This window comes from Diadema setosum, chromosome 18 (assembly GCF_964275005.1).
Source record: "Diadema setosum chromosome 18, eeDiaSeto1, whole genome shotgun sequence".
NCBI classification, from domain to species: domain Eukaryota; kingdom Metazoa; phylum Echinodermata; class Echinoidea; order Diadematoida; family Diadematidae; genus Diadema; species Diadema setosum.
In genome coordinates this window covers 7,523,916-7,550,733 of record NC_092702.1, presented here as the reverse complement: position 1 = coordinate 7,550,733, position 26,818 = coordinate 7,523,916, and the positions used below count along the sequence as shown (strand labels likewise).

The following is a 26,818-nucleotide window of genomic DNA, read 5'->3' as shown; positions in this document are numbered from 1 at the left end:
GCATCTCATTCTGTGATTGCAAAACTGTTGCTGTTGTTAACGAGTGTTAAACCATGCCAAATAAACTGCAATTGCATATGTGGTATTTGTTGTCTACACTTTTATATCAGCATATGAATCAATCATATTAAAAACACATACAAAAGAAATTAAGAAAAGAGGCCTTAAGAATGAGTGCAAACTTGTTCAAAAATTCTGCCTCTTCAAACATTTTTTTTTTATTATTTGAATCGGCAACTAAAAAACAAAATGATGTACTTTCATGGCCTACACTGATGTCTAATTGCATATTTTGGTGAATAAAAAATACAAGCTCTACTATCAAGAATAAAATAGCCAACAATGAACGTTTAAAATTAATTGATAGTGTAATTTCTTGTGCTATAGGACAGGAACTGACTCTTGGTGGACTGGTAGAACTTAAAGGACAAGATCACCTTCAAGTACATGTGAATGAAGATAATGTAGCAATATCAATAGAATACATCAGTGAAAGTTTGAGGGAAATTGGCCAATCCCTAGGTTACAAATTTTTGAAGTTTCAGTACCGCAATCGCTGGATGAGAAGACTGCTGCAGCTTGAGATGTCACATGTGTGGAACGATATCACGAAAATATCAAGAAAATTCAACGCATTGTCACTTTTCTCGCATGACAGAGCACTTGACTCGCCTCTTTTAGAAGGCGGGGGAATAATATTACCCCTATAAACATATGTCAGTGCCAAGTCAAATGAATGTGAACTTTTTTCACAAAATTCAATTTTGTGAAATTCCCTCCATATTTCCCTTATATTGTTCTATACAGGTGACATCATGAACTAAAGTAGTCTTCTCATTTAGCAGTGACTATGCAGAAACTTTTAAAAATTCATAACCTTTGAACAGACTGTCTGAATTTCCTCAAACTGTCACTGTTGGGTTCTACTAATATTGCTGCATTTACTCAATCCACATGTGTATGAAGGTGAACTTGTCCTATAAATCAACATTCCAGCACTTCAAGAACACATTTAATCAGAGACGCCTTACTATGGACACAATAATACACTCAACATTATTCCATGAGACAAAATATATATTATACGCTCTCCTCAATATCTACGTTCTTTTACACAATTAGCAAAATATAAATCAAATTTTCGCCGCTCGCTGAATACAGTATCATTTTAAATCTCTGTCAGTCATCTTTTTTGACATGAGCAGAAAATTGTTTCATGCAGGCATGAGTGTGTGTTTGTCTGTGGACTGCAGTAATATCGTCTTGGTATCCAAAGACATTTTGGAGCTTCTTCCTTCAAAGGATTTGCATAATCCGGCTGATTTTAAAAGCTAATCAAAACAGCCAGACCACAGATATGGAGGCATCAGTAATTCAACTCCATTCTTATGTAATACACAATCATCGTAATGTAATCACCTGATGAAATGTATGAAGATTTCTTTCATTCATTTTTTTTTCAATATTAGGCAACATGATAACATCGAATTCATTTTCATTACAATCAATTAAAGTAATTGGCTTACAATATTTACATATATATAATATAGCGATGTTGGTGCATATTCAAGACTTGAATCTGACACCATTCTCTTACTGGCAATATCAAGCAATGCTGGAAATGACAATCATTCCCTTACTATCTCCTCCTCTCTAATCATCTTAAATTCAAATTAGTTTGAGATTCATATGAGAAAAATACACAGAATACCTTACACTTACAGACTTTCTTTGTCAGATAAGAAAAGTTTCTTCGCATAAAGTCTATCATTCATTTTGGCTTGAAAGGACACTTATCTTCACATTTAACAAAGTCTATTTAACCTGCAATAGCAGCTTATAGATCAATGGTACGTTTTCCTACATTGTGATTTTTGTTCCTTTACAGTTCCACATGCAAAGTTCAGTGATTCTGAACAACTACATTTCCCTTTCAGTTTGAAGTGACACCCTCTACAGCACGATTTAACATACCAATTTGGGTGCTGCAAAATGAGATTTGAAACTCGTCTTTGGTCCTCTCCCTTTTACTAGTAGACTGGATTTCTGATGCAAGAGGGAATTTCAAACATACCGAACATCTCAAAAATGTAAAAGTGTCTTTCGTTCCGAGAAAACATCGGTGAAACTGGAAAAGCATGTTGTCTCAACAGCGTGCATGATCCTTTTTATGTACAATCAATGTTTTCACAAAGATAAATATACAAATATTCAAATAAGGATGACATATATCCCTCTATACAACATCACATATATATCACGCCCATAATCTTCCCTAATACTTTTTGTTATTGAGCCGTGCTACACATAGTGTAGACATCAACGTCCCGTAAACTCAACTTTACTTATCATAGTATACATTACTGATTAATTACCTATGTACAACATATCAACGTACCACAACATTTCTGAGAATCAAATGGTCACCACAAAACACAGATGCTATTAAAGCTTGAGTGGCAGTGCATGTGTACTTCACCACAGATGCGTTGATGACTGTGACATGATGCAAAAAGGCTGTATCTCCATCAAACAAGGAGTTCAAGACAAATATGTTGTAATAAGCATTACTTGAGTAAGCTTTGGTGCAAACGGACTGTACAACTGACAGTTTTTGAAATATAATCGGTATGCTTGTCTACATTTTCACACTGATTGTACAATGCACTTCTTTTTATGAGGGTATAGGAGCCATATATTGTGCCGAGACGACATTCCAGTAACAAAAATAATTTGAACTAATGTAATTGCAAAATCAGCAATTACTTGATTTGTGCCTCTTTCGTTTGATTTTTTTTTTTTTGTGCTCTTACATTTTATTAACACATTGTAGATACTGCATAACACTTGTGTACTGGCAAACATGACATTTTTATTCTTATGAAATGAACATAGGTCAGGGCAAAAGTAGCCCTTGAGGCGTAATGAATACTGCCACTTTTAGTGAATCCACACCAGAGACAGCAGTATATGTCACAAAAACAAATACAATACATTTTGGCATACTAAGTAGTAAAAGAAAATCTTGCATTAAAGTGCCATGAAAAAGTGTTTAAAATTTTGTCATGGCCTCTGAAAATGGATACAAGCATGATGGTGTCAATTTTTCACTTCAATGTGTCATAATATTCTTTTTTCTCAGCATCTTCTGATTTTAATGAACACCATATGAACAAATTTGTCTCTCATTGAATGACTTTAAAACACTCAAATATCAATAGCTCCACTATACACCTGCAAAAAAGCAAAACTTAACAAAATGGCATGACTGTTGAATATTAATGCCTACTATACAAATATATCAACAGATCCTGTACACATTTTACAGCACTGCGTTTCAATATCAATTCTATACATGAGTGAATGCTTACAATAAAGGTACAACAAGAGTGAGTGATCAAGTGATAGAGAGGGAGAGAGAAAAAGAGAAAGAGAATGGGTAAAGAAACAGCCATGAGATGGTTTCTGGGCCTCGGTATGGGAGCAGACAGGACCGATCTAACCTCCCGCGCATCCCTGGCAAGCACAATTCGTGACAATCTGGACCTGCGTGGTGTTGGTGGAGCCGTCCGGGCAGTGGAGTCGGACAGTGCGACTGTGGGCGCTGCGCGGCCGGCAGCACGAGGGACCGCACTGTCCAGAGCAGACTTTGTTGCGAATCGGTCGCAATGTGCGGCACCCGTTCATCTCCAATATCTCGTTTGTCTTGACTCCAGTACAGGTTGTCTCTACACGGGTGAGAAAAAAGACAAAGAACAAAATAGCAAACAAGCTCCTCCATATCACAGTACCTACATCTTTCCCAATTTTCATAGTTGACATGTCAATGAAATTTACTGTACCCTTTTCTCTCCAGGGAAACAAAAATCATTCTAAATCTTTTTTTTTTCAGAAATAAGATGATGTGCACTACAAATTGCAAGCCTGAAAAGGCCAACTTATTTAGTGCATCATACAGATATAGTTGTATGTGCAAAGAGAATACATGAAAAAGACATTAGTTGATCAATGTCCTACTTGGTTTTAAATCATGGATAATATTTGACCATCCTCCAAGAGCTTTAGAGGAAGATCAAACTTTAGATTAATATGTACCTGACTGCCCAACACTGAAGACTATGATCATGTAACTTCTGCTAAGCTCCAGTGATTTAAAGCTGAAATCCAAGAGTACAAATGGATATTTCACACGTGAAATATTGTGGTTAATGTCCATGTGATGCAATCGGGCACACTATGGTACATCTTGTAGTAATACAGCTTGAGCGGAAAGGGAGAAAATTTGGAAGTAATCTTTGGGCCTACCTTGGTCACACATGGGTCCCATCCATCCGTCCTGGCAGTCGCAACGGTAGGTGAACTCATCTTCTACTAGACAGAAGCCGTTCCGACACCGGTGCTCCTGGCAGGGGTTGGGCGTGTCATGGGCGGGGCAACCCTCTACCACACCAACACGGTTCTTGGAACTCGTCAGGGGCATCGGCTGGTGGTTTATGAAGAATGCCCGGATGCAACCTATCATGGGTGATTGCACATAGCAAATTCTGATTAATCCATGAAATATCACACTTTATTTAGGCTGAAGCAATATGCCAAAATCATTCAACAAAATGAACTATTGCCAGCATTAACTACAGTGCAGGAACAGTGCAAATTAACTTTTTTTTTTTTTCCCAAGACAGAGATTTGCAGGTATGGATACTTATGCAGCAGCTGTCTAAATCAAGGTAGGACATGAGGAACTTACCTCGGAGACTAGTCTTGTTGCGGAGATGCCAGGAGTTGACGGCAAAGTTCTGCTGACTGACTGGCAGACCTCCAATGTAGAGCAAGGCATTGACGTCCAGCCGGTCCCTCTCGCCAGCATTGGTCTTGGTCTGCCACGGTCCACCATCGATGGACATGGACACGTTGCGTTTGTTGAGGACCAGCTGCAAGGTGTGGAATTCTCCCTGGTTTAACTTCTTCTGGTTAAACATGGTCGCTGCGGGGAAGTTGCCGACGTCGTAGCTGACGCGGATGCGGCCACGGAACAGCTCGACAGCGATGTGGTGGATGACCCCGAGGTAGAGGAGAATGCCATTCTCCTCCGTGGTGGCAAAGACCAGGGTGAAGTTGATGATCTGCAGGTTGCTGGGCCGGTAGTACTCCACGTACGACTCCCCTCCCGGCCTGAAGCTCATGCTGGTTGACACCTCGCACTTCCTCCCGTAGAAGCCCGGCAGGCACATGCACTCGAAGGAGTGGGTGATGTTGCTCTCGTAGCACTGGCCGTGGTTGTGGCAGTTGCAGGGCGTGTCGCTGATGTAGATGTTGGCGTTCATCTCACAGAACTGACCAATGTAGCCCTGGGCACAGCGGCAGACAAACTGGTTGCGGTCCTGCTCACAGACACCTTCATTCTGGCAGGTCCGAGTGCGGCAGTCCTCGTAGCCCTCGGTGCAGTTGACCCCGCGGTGACCCGGAGGGCACTCACATCTGGAAAAAAGAGCAAGTTTATAATTGTAAAATGCCACAGTACTACTCATTATAAATCTGCAATGCATTATGCAGGCAAAAACTTAGCATCTTACCATTATGCTTCAAGTTGACTACAAAAAAAAATGATGGTGGCAAAATATCTACCTACTCCAAAGAAATGTTCGTGTCAGCCTGATATAAGAAAATCCTTCAGACCTAAATATCAAAAACCTATGTTACTAACATGTTGTACTTGAATACAAAACAAAGTTGTGACAGCTAAATGCACAACAAATTGCTTCTAGAATATGCAGCCTGCTGGCTGACAGATTCACACCCATCACTTCAATTCATCAGTCAGAGTAATATCCCACACAACTATCAAAATACGCAGAATACTATAATATCAATCAACTTTAGCAAATTTTTCATCTTGTCCACGGACATACTGAATAGGCTGGGCCAAGGATCTCCAAATATATAAGAATCTAGAACCTCATCCATCAAACCGAAGTACACGATAGTTTCTAACAGTCAGCTGGCCCTTACCTGTAGAAGTGGCCAAGATCAAAACAGACCCCTCCATTTTGGCAAGGATCCACACTGGGGTGGCACAGGTCAATGTCTACCTCACAGTAATCACCTGTTTTGGGACAAAAAGGGTTCAAAGATAATTGCAGTGAAAAATGTACAGAATGGGAAGGCATCAGCCACGCACCAGCCATTCATTATATCATATCATCATAATTCTTTATATTATATCATGTAATATGATTTCCTATTTGTATTCTATATTGAAGTGCCAAATAGATGAATAAATTTATAATAGTAATGATAATAACAATAATAATAATAATAATAATAATAATAATAATAATAATAATAATAATAATAATAATAATAATAATAATAATAATAATAATAATAATAATAATAATAATAATAATAAACATAATCCAACTCCCTCGACACTGATAAATTGTGTGGCAAAGGCAATATTATGTTTCCCTGAACAGTATTCCCTGGCCACCTTTGACCTCACTGTTGGTGTCACCACTCACCTTTGTAACCCTGTGAACACCTGCAGGTGTAGTTGTTGATGCCGTCCACACAGGTGCCGTTGTTGAGACAAAGGTGGGCACGGCAGTCATCCACGTTGATCTCACACATGTCGCCTGAAAACCCTGTCGCACAGTCACATCTGTAAGGATTAGCAGAAAAAAGCAATAAGTAACAAGAGATGAAGATATACTGGACGCAGCATATATTTTGCAGGGTTTTCATTTTCGTGAATTTTGCGAGTCAGGTGCTATTGCAGAATTTAACAGCACACAAAAATATGAACTCTGATCCTGACACGAAAGCAAAATGCATGCATAGCATACATTTCTCTGTTCATTGCTGTACTCCATGATTCAACAACTCGTAAAATTGTTTGGAAGTCCCGATTTGTGAAAAATTAGACTTGCTGAATATATGGCATATACAGAACCTGGTACATACACACTTTTATTTTTTAGTAATCTTCACTCTTGATTCCATGTAATGCAAATCAAATTTACACAATCGCTTTCATAACAAAATGAACATAACAATTATGTCCCTGTTTTTTCAAGAAGTACACAAAGAATAATGACAATATGAATATCTGGAAATATTTTGACCTAATTTCACACACACACACACACACACACACACACATTTGCTCTGTTGGTCTATTGTTTGTTTTTTTTAATGTGAGTAGAAAGGTGACATTTAGAATAGATATGGGCCTCATCAAGATTGTAAAGCAAATTTCTGTCACTTACCTGAACCCACCGGCCAGGTTTTCACAGACTCCGCCATTCATGCATGGCCGCTGGTCGCACTCGTTGATCTCCGCCTCACAGTTCAGGCCCTTGAACCCGGCGGGGCATTGGCAGCGGTAGCGTTCGATGGGGTCGGTGAGACACACGCCCTCATTCTCACAAGGCGATGAGAGGCAAGGGTCACACTTTGCTCGGATCATGATGTCTGGTTCCTCTACAAAGGGAACAATAATGGAGCCAGTCAATATCTACTCGCAAATTGTATCAATGTCGATCTCTACCAATAGATCATCACATCGTCATATGGGGGAAATGGTTCACACTTTCCTGGAATATCCATATTCAGACTCTTTCTGACATGATATGACTTGATATGAATCCAGACTGGACAATGTCCATCAAATTTTAAGATCTGCTACCAATGGAAAATGACACTCCTCAACAATTTTTTTGTTGCTGTTTTCACAAGCTGGCTAAAGGTACTTTACATTCTTTTTTTCCCCTCTTTTTCTATTTTCTGTCAACTTCTTTTTGTGAATTTTCTTTCATTTGGTTCATTTGTCCCTTGAACCTGTCCATTTGATTTTGTTTGTTTGTTTGTTTATTTTTGTTTAACTACAATGAACACAGAGAGGTGTGTATTGCATTGCTATGTACTCCTAGTAAAGTCTTTTTTGGTTTGTGCAATGATTGAAGTCACAGGTTCCCAGAATGCACATTTTTGTAGTTTGGCACAGCTTTTTGTAATCATTATTTCCAAAAGTCACTATTATTTTTTTTCTTAAATACGTAGGCTAAAAAAATCTAGATATATCAAAGTTGCTTTACCAAAATGGCAATTTTTGTGGTAAATTTCTTTCTAATTTTGTGCAGATTTATGATGTACATCTAACCAGTTCCACCTAATCCCTCCCCAATGCAAGATGTGCAGCGATGTTCAGAGTTGCCAATTTAGTGATCACAAGATGATAATTTCTGCAGCACAGCTTCCCCCAGGATGTGATGGGTTAAAGCTACACAGATCATTGACCCTTGTCTGATATATATACCTGTGCAGAGGAATTTCCTGGATGGTGCGGTGAGGAGGAGCTTGCCCCGGAGGACGTAGGGCTCCGAGCAGCTGGCGATCCCAGGTTCCTTCCAACCATCTTTCACCCAGTCAGACAGCCAGCGCAGGTTGCAGTCGCAGTACAGTGGGTTGCCGCCGAGAGCCCTACACGCAGGTGATGGATGGGACAAGGAGAAGATTGGGAAAAGGGTACGGGAGTTCATGTCAATCATTGCCGCAGGAAATTAAAGAAAAAACCCACAGAGAATTGTAATCACATAATCCTGTCTTGCTGGAACATGACAAGGACACTGAGTCAGTCAAATTGGTAGTTTAGCAAACAAAAGCAATAAAAATGACAACATGCACACACACACACACACACACTCACACATACACTCATATACACTGTGATACACTCAAAAACAAAGAAATGCAAGAAAACAGTTAATAAAGATAATCTGACACTCAATTTAGACAATAGACAGTGTTGTCCTATAATAATAATAATAAAAGAAAATAGGCTGCAATTTGATGATTAATCTTTGAATACTTATCAACATTTAACTAACAACAGAATGGCTGAAGAGTGCAAAAAGAGCATGACATTTGTTAGCATGATGTTGGCACATTGTATGCATGTTTGTCAAATATCTCTTCACAACTACTACAATGTACATAGCGCCATCTACAGGACAATTTCTGCTATTTTCATTGGATGCCCTATACTAATGAGGCGAAGAAAGTTCTTCTCACTTTGTAATATCATATATGTAACCTCATTGGTCAAAGAGAACAATTTTATTTCAGAGAATACTTTAGACTTATGCATTCCTATCATAGTGAAGTATACTAGTAAATGTTACACAATAACGAGACAATATTCTAGTTAACTAAATCTATTCAGATTAATGACTGAATGCTGCCTGCCCAATGTGCCTGCTTGTAATGGACCTTTAGTTTCATCACTGCCATTCACCACCATTTAAAAACAAGAAATCATGTTGATTATCATCATGCTGGTCATTACTAGACCAGGCAAGTCTCTGCTGTGCATTAAGTTTCCTTGAACAAACTGCATGTATGATGTATGCCAATGCAGGATGGGTAAAAGGAGCATTTAAATGTTAACTGGCCCATATAAACAGGTAGCAAAGTTGCCATCTTTCTTCATTTCTTTTTTAGTAGAACCTTGTGAAAATTTATGTCACTCACATGCAAATGAACATTGGTGAGTATAGAAAAATGCCAGATGAGTTTCTTTGGGGTGACCGTATCAAGCAAAAGCATGCTTTCATAATTTTTGATTGATATGATGTACAACCTAAAATTTCTTGACATCTTGCACAGAATTTTCAACCATATCCTCATTCTCGGCATTCCTCAGAACCACTGCGACTTCCTGCCTCTGCCTATCACATTCATTTCTTGCTCCAGGCATTGCAAAACAAGAAATTGGATTTAGTAAATACTCAATCCAGTCCCCGTCACGAATGCCACTGCAAATTTTCAGGGTGAATTTCACGAGTGACATTTCATCTTTAAAATTGTTCAACCAGAATTTATGTCCCAGTATTAAACACCAATTGGATAATAAGTCCAATATCCCGTTCAGACCCTCGAGGGGACAAGATTGATTAAAATCCTCCTATTTCTTTTCCCTCACTTTTCATGCTACTTTTTCTCAGTCTCTCTTCTCCCCTCAGGAGTTTGTCTCAGACCTTGATTTCTAGCGATATGTCTGAAAACGATCTAGAACTGCATGTTAACTACCGGTATTTCGAAAAGTATGCATTTTATTTGAAATACTTTTTTTCTACCTCCACCAAGGAAGGAGGGACTATGTTTTCATCAGTGTTTGTTTGTTTGTTAGTTTATAGTTTGTTTGTGTGTTTGTCTGTGTGCAAAATAACTCAAAAAGTTGAAAACGGAATTGGATGAAACTTACAGGATAGGTTGAGAATGACAAAAAGAACAGGGTTAGATGATTAAACTTTGGTAGTGATCCAGGATTTTTTTTTTTTAAATTCATGAAGGATTTTCACTACTTTGGCAGATAAGGTCAATGAACTTTGGAGTTCAAGCTATGCATTTATACAGGTTTGCATATGCACACTAAAGTGCGTGCTCTAGTTTCTTCTAGGGCAAGGCCCTATTTGCCAATGACATAATCCTTCAAAAAAAGTTAAAAGAATTCCTGGATCCACAGGGTGGTGAAGATCACTACCAAAATTTAACTCTCTGTTTCTGATGTCATTATCAACTTTTCCTGTGCGTTTCATTGAAATCCGTTCGCAACTTTTTGAGTTATTTTTCAAACAGACAGGCAAACAAACAAACAAACCAACTAAAACAGAATCTCCTTGGTGGAGATGAAAATGAAGACTGTGAAAGCAGAAGACAGGACAGTAGGCTGATAGGTAAGGCGGAGAGAGAGAGAGAGAGAGAGAAAGACAGGAAAAAATGAGAGAGAATGAGGAATTAGGGGAAAAATTTAATCTGAAGTGGAAATGTTGGGGTGAGAACACAGAGATAGAATTACCTCATTCAATTAGAGCTCTTGACACATTTACACCCTACATTGCGCAATCCCAATAATTGCTATCAGGTTGGTCGTGATCCAAGGCAGTTATATAGGGGCCTGAAATATCCTGTCACGCATCACCCTGGCAGAAAAATGTTGTGAATACCTTCACGTGCCAAAATCCAGTTTCTGTCAACAAGATACCAACTATTCACTCAACTGTAAATTGTGATTACTGCCTTCTTCCAACTCAGATGAATATTTAACGTCAATGCAGCAAATGTGTGTACACAGTTCTGGTAGCCAAAGATACTTCGTTGATATTGAGTACAAAATTATTCTTATTGAGCTGTTACATCTCCATATCGTTCTTGGATGTAGTACACCCACTGCCATGTTTAGGGGGAGGGGAACAAAATGATACGAAAAAAAAGAGAGGAGGGTGAAGGATATGGAGAAAGATTTAATCTAAAGTGGAAATGTTGGGTTGAGAACACAAAGATAAAATTACTTTGTTCAATTAGAGCTCTTGACACATTTACACCCTACGTCTACACCCACTGTCTAATCAAAAAGTCACTCGGGACAGTTATCTACTGAAACACGTATGGTGCATACTTGAGATATCCCTGCAGTGACATACGTGTATATCTTTTATTTACAAAACAAACATCAATTAAGTCATTGTAGACATTTTGGTATTAGACCATGGTCTGTCTTCTAGCCTTGCAATAGCTTTCGGAAATGAAAATCTTAACTTGGGGAGAACTGGTGCCAAAAGTTTTACTTGGGCTTGAAGAAAGTTCATATTTTGTTTCTTTGATGGAATATGGGGTGCATTTTCATTCAAAGTATATTTACTTGTCCACAAAGAAAAAGAAGCTTCCATGTCATTAAAATTACTGCAAACTCCATATATTTTGCAAGCTTTTCCCTTTAGCGAATTCCGTAAGTTGGGTACTATTTGCAAATTTAACAATGCACAAAATTATAAACTCTGATCACAACATGAATGCAACGTACACACACATTTCTCTGTTCGTTACTGTGCTCCACGATCGCAAATTTAACCACTCGCGAAAATTGTCAGGAAGTCTCGATTCGCAAAAAATTAAATGGGCTAAATATATGGCATATACAGTATGTGTTTTTTTTTTTGTTGAATCCATGACTGGAAACCGGAAGCTAAGTCCATCACAGTGAGGCCAACATCTACAGAATTTGGTCATTCCCTTTCTCTGCCGCTCTGCTTCCACAGGAACTATTCAATATTTGGGACTTCAAACGGGAGCGGGAGAAACGGCTGCTGTCAAACCCAATTTCAGAAGTATGGCCATCCAGATTCGCCGATTTGCCGGGAAATTGGAGTGGTCAGGCACGAATCAGCAGTATCCTGCCCCCTATCTGCATTCTACTCGACGGACAGAGTATGTCAAAACTTTGGGGAAAAAATAACTTTCTATTCTTCTCCTTTTTTTTTTTTTTTTTTTTTTTTAAATTCCTCACTCTATCTTTCTTTCATGATGTGGACGGGGAGAGAAATGGGTCAGTTGGGACTGATGACTGAGTGCTGGAATCGTTGGAGATGCTGAGATGCCAGCGTGTTGCGATCTGGAGGGTCAGGAACTCTGAAGCAGACATTCAGGCAGTTTTGATCTTAGTCACTGTAGGCATTGATTGTTAAACGTTAAAGGCAGTACCCCTCATGTACACAGGACAGGGGTGTTGAATCTCACCTTGGGATTTTACTTGGCATGTGTCTTGTACTCGACCTGTCTTCATAATATCATTGTGACTTTTCCTATGGACATCAAAGCTATTTGCATGCCATGTAAGTGTCTCTAAATTTTTCTTCTGAGCTTAACATGTACTGGATAGGTGATTAAGAATCTCTCTTTTTCCTTTTTTTTTTATGCTGGGAATATGTGTCGGAACAACCATTATTGTATCTTGAAAACACTGGGAAATTACTAGCCTTTTTATTTCCACCAAAAATCAATCAAAATCTACATTGAAAATACAATTTCGAAGTAATCATGGTCATGAATGTGTATACTTCTTTTCCCTTTACTTGGTAAAACCACACCTAGCAAAATAAAAAAGTAAAAACAACATAACTGCAACCTAGAAACTAAAATAGTAAAATTCACAGGTAGGATTTAAAAAAAAATTTTTTTCCTCTGCTGGGTATGGTCCAGCACATAGTCTCCAGTGAAATGGGATTCAGAAATGAAAAGAATCTCACAGTTTTATGAAACTTTCATCTTCATTACTTACAAGTGTGTGAGAGAATTGAAATCCTCAAAGGTACCCTCCGAGATGGCCGAGATGTTATTTCCATGGAGAGAGCTGTATTGGGAAGGAACAAAATCAAACAAATATCACTGTTAGAAAAAATGCACTTCTAGTTAGTCTTTACTCATGATATGCCTTAAAGAATCTAGCAACATAAAAAAACTAAACTTTAATGTGGCAATTCTTTGCATAGATGAGAGTACATTCATTAGATTCATTTTTTTTTTTGGGGGGGGGGGGGTTCTCTCTTTGTATTTCAATACATCATTTTTGTTCAAGTGTTACAATACTGATGGCAAATATGTCCTTGAATTAACAATACCAGCTATAATAAAAAAAAAGTTCTAATAGCTGTCGTTTCCCTATTGGTAGAATTGTTTACAGAGAACACAAAGTTTTCTCTTACAGAGATTGTCCATACTCATGCATAAAAGATAATGATCTAGGCATGGCCAAATCTCACTGTCTTTTTGTGTTTATGTAATGAATGAATGACATGCTTGTATGAGCTCTTCCACACGACATTCCAAGTGCGAAATTGTGCACAAAGTATACAAAAAGCAACAACAATAACAGTGGCTTCCTCAACGTATGACATTAATTTCCTTCAATATTGTGCGGAGTGCAACCCTCACACACTCCCGTGTCTTCCCCACAATCGAAGGTCGCGTGCAGTGAGAGACGGCAATCGTCAATCGTTACCGAGGTGATTCACATGTCATTGACAACGGACAATGTGGAGGGTAAACACTTGAGAGAGTGCGCGGAAGCCATGTTGAGTCATAAAACAATAGAGATGTCATTAACTACCACGCATGATGTGCCATCGCTGATCAGAATTCACTGATGGGCAAAGGTTTTTAATGACCATAACTTTGAAGGAGCAGAAGCCGACGGGACGCAAACAATTTGCCGGTAATTTGATTTTGACTGGCAAAGGAAAACATCCAGCAATATGCCGACAAATATACTCTATAGGTATCAGACGAAAATAAGATCAGGTTCATTTGTTTAAAAGCTGCTCAGCTAGTATTCAGGGAAAACATATTCTTATTGCGATTTCTTGTGGTATTTTGGGGCAGATTTCCTTCCTCATGATTCACAGGTCTATTCTCTGTGTACTCAGTTCTGGAACATTGGTTGTTAATCATCCTTATGATTGCTCAAATGTCTGGGTTTTATGATGTGGTTTTTACACTTCATCTCTTTTAATCAATGAGAATTGATGTCACTTCCAGAAAAGAAAAATAACTGTGAAAGAAAAGCAGAAGCTTGTCTCCAATTAAACTTTTTTTTTCAACTTTATACTGAAGTACAGATAACCCTTTTGAATAATTTTCAATCTTATTTAAACATTTGGGACATCTGAAACACATATGAAAATTGATATGTTGCAAATGGCATTATTACTAGCCTAGTGGTGCAACCGCTAAACATAAAAACTAGATGATTCGGAATCTTCTTGCCTAAAACTGAAAACCTGACATGGTCTCTGTACAATGATGTAAGTGGCTGATGCAAAGATCAAAGGACATATGAAACCATGAAACCTCGCAATCTCTATTCATCTACATATATCTCTCCTTTTTGTCTCTTTATATGCAAATATACCTTCCTCATTAAAAGTCAAGAAATTTGGGGAGAAAACAAAATGTATGTCCTCGAGAAAATTTAACATAGTATTTGACAAGGAATTTGTGCATCAAATTCTTTTACAACCACTATGACCACAATTAAGTTAGGACATTTAATCTATACCACTACGATATCCAGATACAGAATGATTAGTACAAAGTTGTATGTTAGGTTTTTATGATTAGTGTTGATGTGAATGCAAACTCCATACACAAGTACTGTGCCGGGCCTCCCGAGCAAAACTGGGTGTGAAGCTACGGAGATGAGAACATCTTCATTCGGAACAGGCCGTGACTATCACACAGCTTTGTTTCGATGTCCTCACCACCCCCCTTGGGGGAGCGGGCGGCCCACTTGGATTATTACATCAATCCTCACTTAATATGTGATTAATAACAGCTATCATCCAAATCTGATTATTAGGGGCTCGCAGGAATGATGACAGATATCATGCTCCATGGAAAATGGATCGGGAGATACATAGTGGATAAAAGAGATCTGTAATTATATCCAGATAGATAGCTGGGTCTAGAGATACTACAGAGAAATATATATATATAGAGAGAGAGAGAGAAACAGAGATACAGACAGACAGACAGGCAGACAGACAGAGGACAAAATGGGGAAGAGTGATAATGAGATATATAGGGGTCTGCTCAGTTTGAACTTGAATACTGTAAGGTGTTTCCACTTAAGACTTTAACACATCCTTAGTTTAGTCATCTCTTGACACCCGAGGGCGTACAACTTTTTAATACTTCCACTTGATACAAACCACAACTCTTCATTCACTGAAAGAGCAATCTATCAATCAAAATAGCTTTCTCACTCATTGTGCTGTGAAGATTGTGATAACACTTTCTAAAGAAGGCCAACATATTGACTTCATAATTAACTGTTACAATTAAAAGGAACCCTTGGTTTGCAAATTAAAGCTGGAGGTCCAGACCAAAGTTTAAACACAAATAATGATAATAATAAAGGCTAGCCACAGCTTAAAATTGAAGTTATCATTATTTTTTATTGTTTTTTTTGTTGTGTGTGAAATGGTAGCATAAAGAGTACTGAAGTGATGATGTCACAGTCTTTTTCTTCACAGCTTGGGTTGGAACCAGGTATGAGCATGGTTAGCAACAATAGTGTTTACAGAAATTTGGGCCAGGTGCAGTTGTTACATTCAGTTTCCATGGCAATGAATGCCTAAAACATCACACTTTGGTACTCTATAGGCAAAATAATGTCAATACTTTGTTTCATTGGCTTATATCAGCAACTGTGCATGCATCAGGCAGAATGACAGACATGAGGGGACAGGAAACATACCAAAGAATAAATTTGATCTGAATCCCACCTTGCACTTCCAAAACTTAAACAAAAGACAAATTCCAACAAAAGTTGTTCAGACAATTGTGCTGATGTGAACTAAACCCCTTTTCTGGCATGGAATAATTTCGTCCCAAGTGCCAAATATGAGTGATAGATGCTGACATTTTCAACGCTGTATGCACGCCAATATTTTCCTTGAATTGTCGTGCAATGAGTCACATCATGCTGGTAGGAATCTGGGACTTCCATCAAAGGGTTCACGACACTAAGCTCCATGGTATAGAGTTCACAATAGTTGGCTGAAAACTTTGTGGTTCTTTGAAGTGCTTAACTTGTAGAAGAGTAAAAACTCTCTCTGTGTCCCATTCTTGTTTGTAGTGAGCATTTTGGGGGCTGAGAATTGAGAAGTACTGACATAGTTGATGATAAATTTTGAAGAATGAGCCTCACCTTTGCAGATGTTGAAACAAACACCACATTAGAATGATTTCCACAAAAGAGGTCAACTCTGCATTTCACTGTTTGCAATCACTCAAATCACTCAGACTACACTGATGTAGTGGTGTTCACTGGAATAATCTATGACCAAACCAAGGGCAGCGGAATGAGTGAAAGTAATGACAATGAAAATAACCTCAACTTAACTGTGCTTTATGTTACTTTCCAATGATATCACTCCGGGACAATTTGACTGTCCATAAAACTTTTCTAGTCGGATGATCTTGACCAACTGTCCCTTTAACATCAACAGGCACGCCCTTGATCCTACTAAAACTCTCCAAACAATTTTGCGAGCAGCACGTTTGCGGATTGGAGGCAGTACGTCATCCTTCAAGGTTTGTCCACACGCAATCTCCCAGAAAAAAGAGAGGAGCTTGGCTCCCCACAGGCTCCTATCCTGTTTGTACTGACAATGAATCTGACTAGAAGCTGACAACAGTGCGTGCTTGTTTTCCCGCCTCCAAATAGAATGCTTCATTGAGTATAAGTGAGTATATTATTCCCCAACCACTCTTTGCACAAACCAACGGTATTGCTAACGCATCAGTATCTAAATCCCTTACTCAATACAATGCACATGTCAAAAGTGCAAGTGCGATTGAATTATTTTTCCCGGGTATCAAGTAACACCTAGAAAGACATAAGTGCAGCAGAAATGAAATTTACTCCCCGATTGCAATGCGAAGAAACTGTCAAGTTGAATAAATCTAGTCCTGTACTTGAGACAACAATAAGCGTTGTGTACATCCAATCGATGATTGAGATTTAGTCCAGCAACTCCAACAAGTGAAGAATATGTGCACCTTCAATATGCATGAGTTGGTGTGCTTTATTATCAAATGCCAAGCAGGTTATGCAATGTGTCAAGCCCATATGTGCAGTCAAAAGGAGAATAATCTATATACCACAGTAGCTACTGCTGAGAATTCTGGCCCGAGTGTTTTCAAACCATGATAGTAAACCCTTCCTGCAATTTGGTTTGGGGGCACTGATGTTACAGACCAGGAGCTAGGGCCAAATCAGAAGCAAGTTACAAAACTATCCGGGCTGATCAATGGTTTGACAAACCTCTCCCTATAGGATTTAAGGCTAATGATGTTGCTGAGCGATCAATACTTACAGTATTCTGAGGGATGTCAGACCCATGAACGCTCCCGATGGGATACATGGTTTGATAAACCTCTCCCTATAGGATTTAAGTCTAATGATGTTGCTGAACAATCAATACTTACAGTATTCTGAGGGATGTCAGACCCATGAACGCTCCCGATGGGATACATGGTTTGATAAACCTCTCCCTATAGGATTTAAGTCTAATGATGTTGGTGAGCAATCAATACTTACAGTATTCTGAGGGATGTCAGACCCATGAACGCTCCCGATGGGATACATGGTTTGATAAACCTCTCCCTATAGGATTTAAGTCTAATGATGTTGGTGAGCAATCAATACTTACAGTATTCTGAGGGATGTCAGACCCATGAACGCTCCCGATGGGATACATGGTTTGACAAACCTCTCCCTATAGGATTTAAGGCTAATGATGTTGCTGAACAATCAATACTTACAGTATTCTTAGGGATGTCAGACCCATGAACGCTCCCGATGGGATACAGCTGATTCGGTTGTAACTCAGGATTCTGGAAAATAGAAGTAAGAAAAGAAAAAACAAAGAATCTCATTTGAGGAAGAATCTAAGACATGGTGTATCTATCCTGTCTCAATTGTGATCATTCCCAATTGGTAGAATGTGTTGATAATTATCTTTTAGTTGGTTCATTTTAAGAGGGACACTTTTTCTACTGCCAACATGCTTTCATCCACAAGTGCATAGAGGTTGCAATGTTAAAAAGAAAAATAATGAACTTGGTTTCCTTTTTTTAAAACAGACATTGTCACTATTAGTTTACCAGTGATTTTCTGGCAATTATGGGCACAAACTTGATTTACAAAGGGAAGAATATACTTTATTTCATTTCAATTAATTTTTCTTCTATTTCTGTGTATTATCTAAGCAGTTTCATGATGGAGGTTAAAAGGAATAGTTTTGATAAAGCCTTCCTCAACAGTCCTAACTTGTGTCTGTTGATGTTTTTTTCAACAGATTTACTCAATGCAGTAAAAATGTGGTCATCACAAATGTAAAGTAATACACAAGGCACAATGCATTTAGGAAAAGGGAAAAGTAATTGGAGAAATGGGACTTACATCAGATTTATTTTCTTTGAAGGCAAACAAATGAAAAATAAAAATGAAACAAAAAAGGCAATTAAAGTTGCAGTGAAATATTGCAAGGGGAGAGAGGGACATAGGCCCCGTTGCTAGAAACTTTGCGTTTAAACGCAACTTGCAACTGATTGTCACTGGCCAATCAAAATCATTGTTGCATGCATGTCTTCTTAATAGAGCAGACCCTGAGCCAATCAGAATGGTTGTTTCAAAATTAGCAATTATTTGCAATTGATTGCAACTTTCTTGCAACGGGGCCATAGAGAGATACATGGGGAAAGGAGAGATAGAGAGATACATAATGAAAGGGATATATATATATATATATATATATATATATATATATATATATATATATATATATATATAATGTTATATACATAGGGGAAAAGAGAGATAGAGAGATACTTAGGGAAAGGAAGAAAAAGAAAGATAGAAAGGGAAAGGGAGAGACAGAGAAATATATAGGGAAAGGGAGAGGTAGAGAGATATATAGGAAAAGGGAGAGATAGAGAAATATATAGGAAAAAGGAAACATAGAGAGATATATGGGGAATGGGAGAGATAGAGAGATATACAGGGAAAGGGAGAGATACAGAGATATATAGGAAAAGGGAGAGAGAGAAATATAGGGAAAGGGAGAGATAGAGAAATATATAGAGAAAGGGAGAGATAGAGAAATATAAGGAAAGGGAGAGATAGAGAAGTATATAGGGAAAGGGAAAGATAGAGAGATATATGGGGAATGGGAGAGATAGATATATAGGGAAAGGGAGAGATAGAGAGATATATAGGAAAAGGGAGAGATAGAGAAATATAGGGAAAGGGAGAAATAGAGAAATATATAGGGAAAGGGAGAGATAGAGAAATATAGGGAAAGGGAGAGATAGAGAAATATATAGGGAAAGGGAGAGATAGAGAGATATACACGGAAAGGGAGAGATAGAGAGATATATAGGGAAAGGGAGAGATAGAGATATATAGGGAAAGGCAGAGATAGAAAAATATATAGGTAAAGGGAGAGATAGACAGATATGAATGGAAAGAAATAGAAAGATATATAGGGAAAGGGAGAGAAAGAAAATCAGAGTTGAAAAGAGTAATTCATCATTTGGAGTGAGACGTGTGTTACAGGGACCTCAGTGAAAGGTTAGCGCCACGAGAAGGACGAAGAGCACTGCATGACATGACCAGGATAGGAAAGAGATAGAGGGGGCTCTTGAGTGACGTCTACCCCCGGTGAGGAGGATAAGCGTCGTTGTCCTCAGTGCCAGGAAATCAGCAGATCCTAATCCAATTTGCAACTAATTTGGGTTCACAGAACTACAAGACGGTGATAACAAAACTCATGCGTGCACCGGCGGAGGCAGGGCGAACATTTGACGTAATTTGTTCAAGAAGAAGATGCACTGTGACATTTATCGTACTCGATTGTTTGTTTGTTTGATTTTTTGGAAGAAAAACTATCGCTATAGAATCATTCATGTCTTTGCGTTGAATCAACATTGATCAAAAATAAAGAAGCAATTTTACCCTGAATAATGCGCACTCTAGACAAGACCATAAGATGCTTAATAACTTGTTTCAAAGCATCCAGACAATTCCAACCTACTTTTCTGCAACGATAAGTGGAGGTTACACCATGAATTGCATCTACAAGATCGATTATCTATCAGAGCCAGGGGAGCATCAAAATGAATCCCATTCAGCACGGGGTGTTAAGAGTGCACCCCCGTTACTCATATACACAGTCAGGGCGGGGGGAAATCCCCTTCCTCCGGTTTTTACGGAGGGGGCTCTTCTTGACGCACCACAGTTGATTATCACTGCTTTCATCAGCTCAGCCGAGGTCTGTTACGGGTTCTACTTCCCTTCCCCGGACGTCAAAAACTAACTCTTCTTTGTCACCTCTGTCTTTCCCCCTCTCGATAAAGGTCACAGATGGAACCTTTGCACAAAGGGCTGACAAGCCTTGATGAGGTCACTGACTTACTACTTGCAGTCCAAGATTTGACTGAATATTACCAGCTTGGTCTGACCAACGGCCCCTTTTTCTTTTTCTCTTTCAGTGTGATTAGGACAAAATCATAGATGTTTCTGTGTACCTACTCAGGAGAAGTGTTTTGTTATTGAAATCCTATTTTTGAAATCCTACCTAATTTCAAAACGAAATTAACTTACAAAGATATTGGTAATTCGAGTCAAATGGACTGAAGAACATGTAAACCTTTGAGCAAATATTAACCCACTGAGGATGAGCTGTTACTCCTGTAACAAGTTTGTCCAAGTATACTTGGAGCCAGCCTTCAACAGGTACACAATCAGCTATCCTGGCAACAAAATACAGGTGAAAAGATCTTTTACTATTAAAGAGGGACAAGAAAGATAGGATAGAGGGGATGTAGAGTGGGTGGCGGGTGGGGAGGGGGATTGGCTTATCTCGTGGGACCAAACGAGGGAAGTGCATAGAGGAGAGAGGAAAGGAGAAAGCACACGGATCGAGGGCTTCGGTTGGGGAGTAAGGGATGTGAGGAGACAAGAGGAGCATGATTCTCTCTCGCTTGCGAGAGTGGCCGAACGCCGAAGACAGATGTACGGCGCGGCCGCGTGACTCACAGTGTGGACAGCTTGCTCATGTTGGCAAAGGCGTAGTCGGGCAGCATCGCTATCTGGTTCATACTCAGATCCCTGCCAAGAGGAAGAAGAAGAAGTTTCAAATAGTTCAAGTTCACTGAATCAGAGTAAACCAATCCGATGCAATTCTGTCTACTCCAAAAATGGATTTATTCAACATCACACATTGCAGCTCGAAGGACAAAAGTGTAAATACTCACACTTATGAAATATCTAAGAATGTACCGGTACATTAATATTTACTCTGAATGGTGTTCCAAGGATTCCTGCAATACCATGAAATTGAAGTGTGTTTACATCTGATTAAGATAAAAATATATTGTGACATCCACACAAATCAAAACAATTGAGAAATTAAAATGAATGCCTGCATAGGTTCCCTAGAAATTATGATATACAAAGTTTATGATAACCCTATGGCTGATGGTAAGTCCTAATTGAATTTGTGATCCATTCAACACATCTTTGAAATCGGTCCCATCACAGTAATTCCTGACAACAAATTTAAGGGTTTCACAGTAATTTGTTTGATAGGGCAGTCAACATCACTCTTCTGTCCATCCAACATCAATGTAGAAAGACACAGGGTGTCTCTGTAGTAGCTTCATGGCTTCACTAATAGTAAAGATTGAATCATACATAAAATGTCTATCTTTCTTGATTAGTTACTTCCCCTTGTTTCTTCCCCTCTAAAAATAGATGCGGAATAAACACGACGACAAATTCTTCAAAACAACTTGAAAACAAAAACAGAAATTGAATTCGACTTCGAAATGAAGACCAATAAACTAAGAGCCAGCTGCAGAATTTCCAAGAATTGATTGTTTGATGCTGCTGATTATATCTTTGATGACAACCCAATCAATATACACTCCCATGGGCAAGGTTCATTGTTTGAGGCCTCATTCATAAACAGTGTAAACGATGCCTTTCAAATATCTATATCTATTTGATAAAATGCACTGAGAAAATTAATCTCTCTGATTATGTAATTGTCTCAACTGTCATTGAAACTATCATATGGAAGTATGAATCACTTTGATGTGACAGTTTGATAAATGACATAGTTATAATCAAATCAGCCCAATTTCCAAACATACTTAGTAAGAACAATACACTGAAGATGGGTCACTCGGGTACATGTGTCTCACTGTGTATCTCATGAAATTACGGCTATATCCTTGAATGACTGTGACGCAAAACCACCATCAGGTAATTCAGTTACAGTGTTATGAATGGGGCAAGTGAGTGAGTGAAAAGGATTCTCTTTGCAGAATGGATTAAACCGGCATCCATCGAGGAGATGGGAATGACAGGAGAGAGTCTCGATTCCCGGTCAGAATCGGTTTGTGAGGCAGACTTAATTGACTTCATGTGGGACTGTAGAAACCATCATTTTTTTGGTCAGGATCAGCCCTAATTGTGTTTGAAAGGTTCATTATGATGTGGATTTCTGCTAATTTTTTTTTTCTCAGGTGCTGAAAACTAAGTGAGGATCCTTCTTCTTTCCTTTTTTTTTTTTTTTTTTTGCATAATTCATCATCGTTTCGGTAACTCACTTCCCTTCTGATAACTTGATAAATATGTGGTCAGGAGTGACACTCTTCCTTGCCTGCCTTTGTCACGAGAGTTTACCAGGTGATGACATGAACGAAGGAGTGTCTCAAAAGATGGTGTTGTCATTGCATCTTTTGTCATGATTTTCGAGGATAACATTTCACTCGTCACATTGTCATTCCTGAGAATATGAGCCGCAATTTGGTATGACATTGTACGTGCATGTCATCAGGGCATTCGTAAATGTACTCACCCAAATCTTACACATACTGTATTAATCACACAATACAGTTGAACCTCTCGTATCCGGACAAGTCGGGACCGGGGCTCATCCGGATAAGGGATTTGGCCGGATACGGGAGACTCAATGCTTTATACACGTACATATTGACCGATTCGGGTTCGTTGAGGGCAGCAGACATTTTACGGCACAGGGCGCAGCCATAGTGGGTGTATCAGCCGACCCCCCCTGCTCTCCCCCACCCCGGGGCAACATGTTTACACGCACTTGTAACAAAGGTTCGCGCACTAAGCAAGCATACGCGCACTCAGTACGAGACGCCTATTGGCTAAAGCAGTTTTTCATTCTGCGCGCGTGCTAATGTAGGGAGAGGGGTGGGGGAGTGCGGAGGGGGGGTCGGCTGATACACCCACTATGGCTGCGCCCATGCCAAAAATACACATAGTGCGTCACAGAATCGGTCAATACATACACATAGCGAATTGTAGTACCATATGTAGTAATGTGTATACTGCAACCTTTTCATTGTTACATTTGGGGATGTTTGGGGATGTTAAAATGTCTGAAGGTAAGCAATTTGGAAGGAAATTTGATGTAATGTATGTTAATCATGTTCGAAGTAATATGTAATTCATGTGTGTTTGTGTAGGAGTTCTCAGATGGTTAGGAATCCCCCTTTCCTCCCGTAATTATCAAAACAAAAATCACGGCGAGATTGCGTCCGTATAATAGAGAGATCCGGATAAAGGGAGGCCGGATAAGAGAGGTTCAACTGTACAACTAATAGAAGAATTGATTCCTGCAGGAGTGTACACTAATCAACATTTTTTGGAGTGATGACATAGAAGCATTAACAAAGACAGCACAAAACATGCTCCAGTCTCTCCATGTGCCACTTGTATGGTGGGCTGGCAATGTGGTACTTACCTACCATTGTGTTTTGTATCAAATTTTTTTTTTTAAATATATGGCTACAAGTCTGCATGGGAGAAGGAAACTTCAGTGGCCAACTTGATATAATAGTCAAAGAGATTGCATTCACAATGTGGTCATTCATGTGGCCATGGTAATTCTGATTATTTTGTGCAGCCACTGCAGCAAAAGCACTGAATGGAACATGATCCAGATGTGTCTCAGTTAGTAAAAACTGTTGGTGGTGTATGTGGAAACTTCACTTACAGCGTGTGTAAGCTTTTCAGACTGCTCAACCTGTCGGGTATCGTGATCAGCTGATTGGAATCAAGGTACCTGCAAAGACAAAAACCAGAGGGAAAAAAATGGTCACAAAGCAAAGTTTACTTTGAAAGAAGGAGGAATGGGTTTGCATCCTGATCAGTATATACACATATGCTTTGATCAAATACTTTACACTCATCTGAGTAACATATTTCAAAAAAAAAGATGAACGAAGAGGATCGGTGACAGGCTTCAGCTATTAAACTTCACGCATGTTTTACCTCTTCTTTTGAAAGCTGATGTTAACAGGCCCCGTCTCAGTATCAATTTCTTCCCCACCAAGCTACACACATGTGAGCAAAAAAAAAAAAAGGGATGAGAAAAAAATAACAACAAAAATATATCTAAAGGCATTTTTTTAAAACTAAAACCTCCCTTGAATCAGTCTAATTTAGTTGGAGTAAGGGATGACACTTTGACACACAGATGATATACCCAAATAATCCCATCCATTATTTCGAGACAACTTCCTGAACCTTGTTTGTGCAATTCATATAATGTCTGATCCCCTGGTTCTATTGTTTGTCCATTCTGACGTTTCCCACCCACCGAATAAGTACTGTCAAGGTCATTACTTGTGCAAATAATTGAAGAAATCGATATCCATCGATTTATCATCGTCAAATTAAAACCACTTATCCGACGTACAATTCTGTGGCGCCGGACGGGATGTTGCGAGGAGGCAGAGTTAGTTCCTTGCGGCTACATCTGACCACAGTGCCACTGCAGGCGCACTCTCTCGGACAGGCCAACGAGGGCAGGCAGCTGTTGTGATCATTGCCTGAGATGGAATGAGATTTCACAGAATAATAAAGGACAAAATGTGAGCTTGAGGTACCATCATGCTAAATCTATGAAGGAGGTCTGTAGTCACTTAATCATCTGATGGAAGTACATATCTATAAATATTATACACCTTTACAACTACTTTAAAATTGTTTGAATTAAAATGTTTAAATTTTGATATCTTATGAAGCAAGTCTGTATAGAACAGAAATTCTCCATCAGATGAAATGCCTTGAGTATTTGCTTCTTTATTAACTTGCTAGGTGACTAGGATCCATTCACTAGAATTAAAGTGCATTTTAAGTTGGACTGAGGAAATATGATTGGAGATTTCTGAGTTGCGGCACAAAAGGAATGCCTCTTCAGAACATGGTGGAACAGGTAATATATAAATTTCAAACTGTGTAAATATCATCATTATTATTGTGGACAGTAATCAGCAACTCTGTGAATATAAATTTAACAACATTTCTGCCCGTATTCTCATCCATTTGAACATATTTTGAGAGCACAGGGTATTTTCATAACCCGTTCTTCTATATTGAATGTTGTATGGTGCATAAAGACAGCACATATACTCTCAAACACTGATATTACTCAAGAATACACTCCTCGGAAATATTTTTCTCTCGTTGCCATAGTTATGTCTAAATATCCTACATGATGTCATGTTTCACCCTTGGGAAACACACACACACACACACACACACACACACACACACACAAAGGAGAGCATGTTCTGCTGTAGATAGCAAGCACATAGCTTTCAGCAGAGGTCAATGCCGTAAAACTAGAGATTGTGGCTGCAATCTCTATCCACAGTTGTCAAGGATCAATCCTTATCTTTTCTTGGAGCTAGTGACTCTATAGACCGTGGGCATTCTCCTCACCATGTCTGTATTGAGTAATTCAACGCTAGGTCACACACAGCCCACCAGCAAAACATATATATGAGTGGAGCGGAAGTGATTTCATGGGTCATTTAAACAACACTGATAATGGCAACTTGTCAAGAAATCATGGCCATGTGCCATTTCAGACATTCCATCAAAAATGCCCCTGACCAAAAGGTTTGAAACCTTCTGAACTGCTGCAACCATAAATTCTCACAGTACAATTACTTGGAGAATGGATGACTTACAGTACACTTTTAAGTGTATCTTTACAATGACAGAGAATACATGGCAAAGATTTTTAAAAACTGATTCTCTTTAACCCGTTGAGGACGGGCTGATTTTGCTACAACAAGCCTTTCCCATAGACACTTGCCCAAGTATACTCGGAACTCGTCTACAACAGATTAATAGGTTTACAGAGTGTATGCATGGTTTTATCAACTGTTGTATTAAGTGAACTTGAAACATATGTAATGGAACATCTGCCTAAATTGCTATCAAGCAGGGAGATGACTTAAAATAACTCTTCAAACTTGATCCGGCCACTCTCGTACGAATCATCACAGGATTATCACAGGAATTAGCTCCTGAAATGATTCTACAACTTTTCAGCGAGGAATGGCTATGGTTGGATGTGAGTCT

At 38.9% G+C, this 26,818-nt stretch overlaps 1 protein-coding gene across 1 annotated transcript in view; it reads right to left on the bottom strand.

Annotated features, from left to right (window-relative positions):
• Window positions 1-968: 968 nt before the first annotated feature.
• LOC140242072 (slit homolog 2 protein-like) overlaps window positions 969-26,818 on the bottom strand; it is a 156,059-nt gene continuing 130,209 nt past the window's right edge. Inside the window, exons 22-33 of the mRNA XM_072321831.1 lie at window positions 25,143-25,275; window positions 24,438-24,506; window positions 21,443-21,514; window positions 18,166-18,237; window positions 13,118-13,189; window positions 8,318-8,481; window positions 7,269-7,482; window positions 6,522-6,661; window positions 6,010-6,103; window positions 4,748-5,478; window positions 4,306-4,515; window positions 969-3,728 (exon numbers count right to left, since the gene is read on the bottom strand). Coding sequence (XP_072177932.1) covers window positions 3,499-3,728; window positions 4,306-4,515; window positions 4,748-5,478; window positions 6,010-6,103; window positions 6,522-6,661; window positions 7,269-7,482; window positions 8,318-8,481; window positions 13,118-13,189; window positions 18,166-18,237; window positions 21,443-21,514; window positions 24,438-24,506; window positions 25,143-25,275 — 2,201 coding nt within the window. The 3' untranslated portion in view covers window positions 969-3,498. The remainder of the gene's footprint in view (window positions 3,729-4,305; window positions 4,516-4,747; window positions 5,479-6,009; window positions 6,104-6,521; window positions 6,662-7,268; window positions 7,483-8,317; window positions 8,482-13,117; window positions 13,190-18,165; window positions 18,238-21,442; window positions 21,515-24,437; window positions 24,507-25,142; window positions 25,276-26,818) is intronic.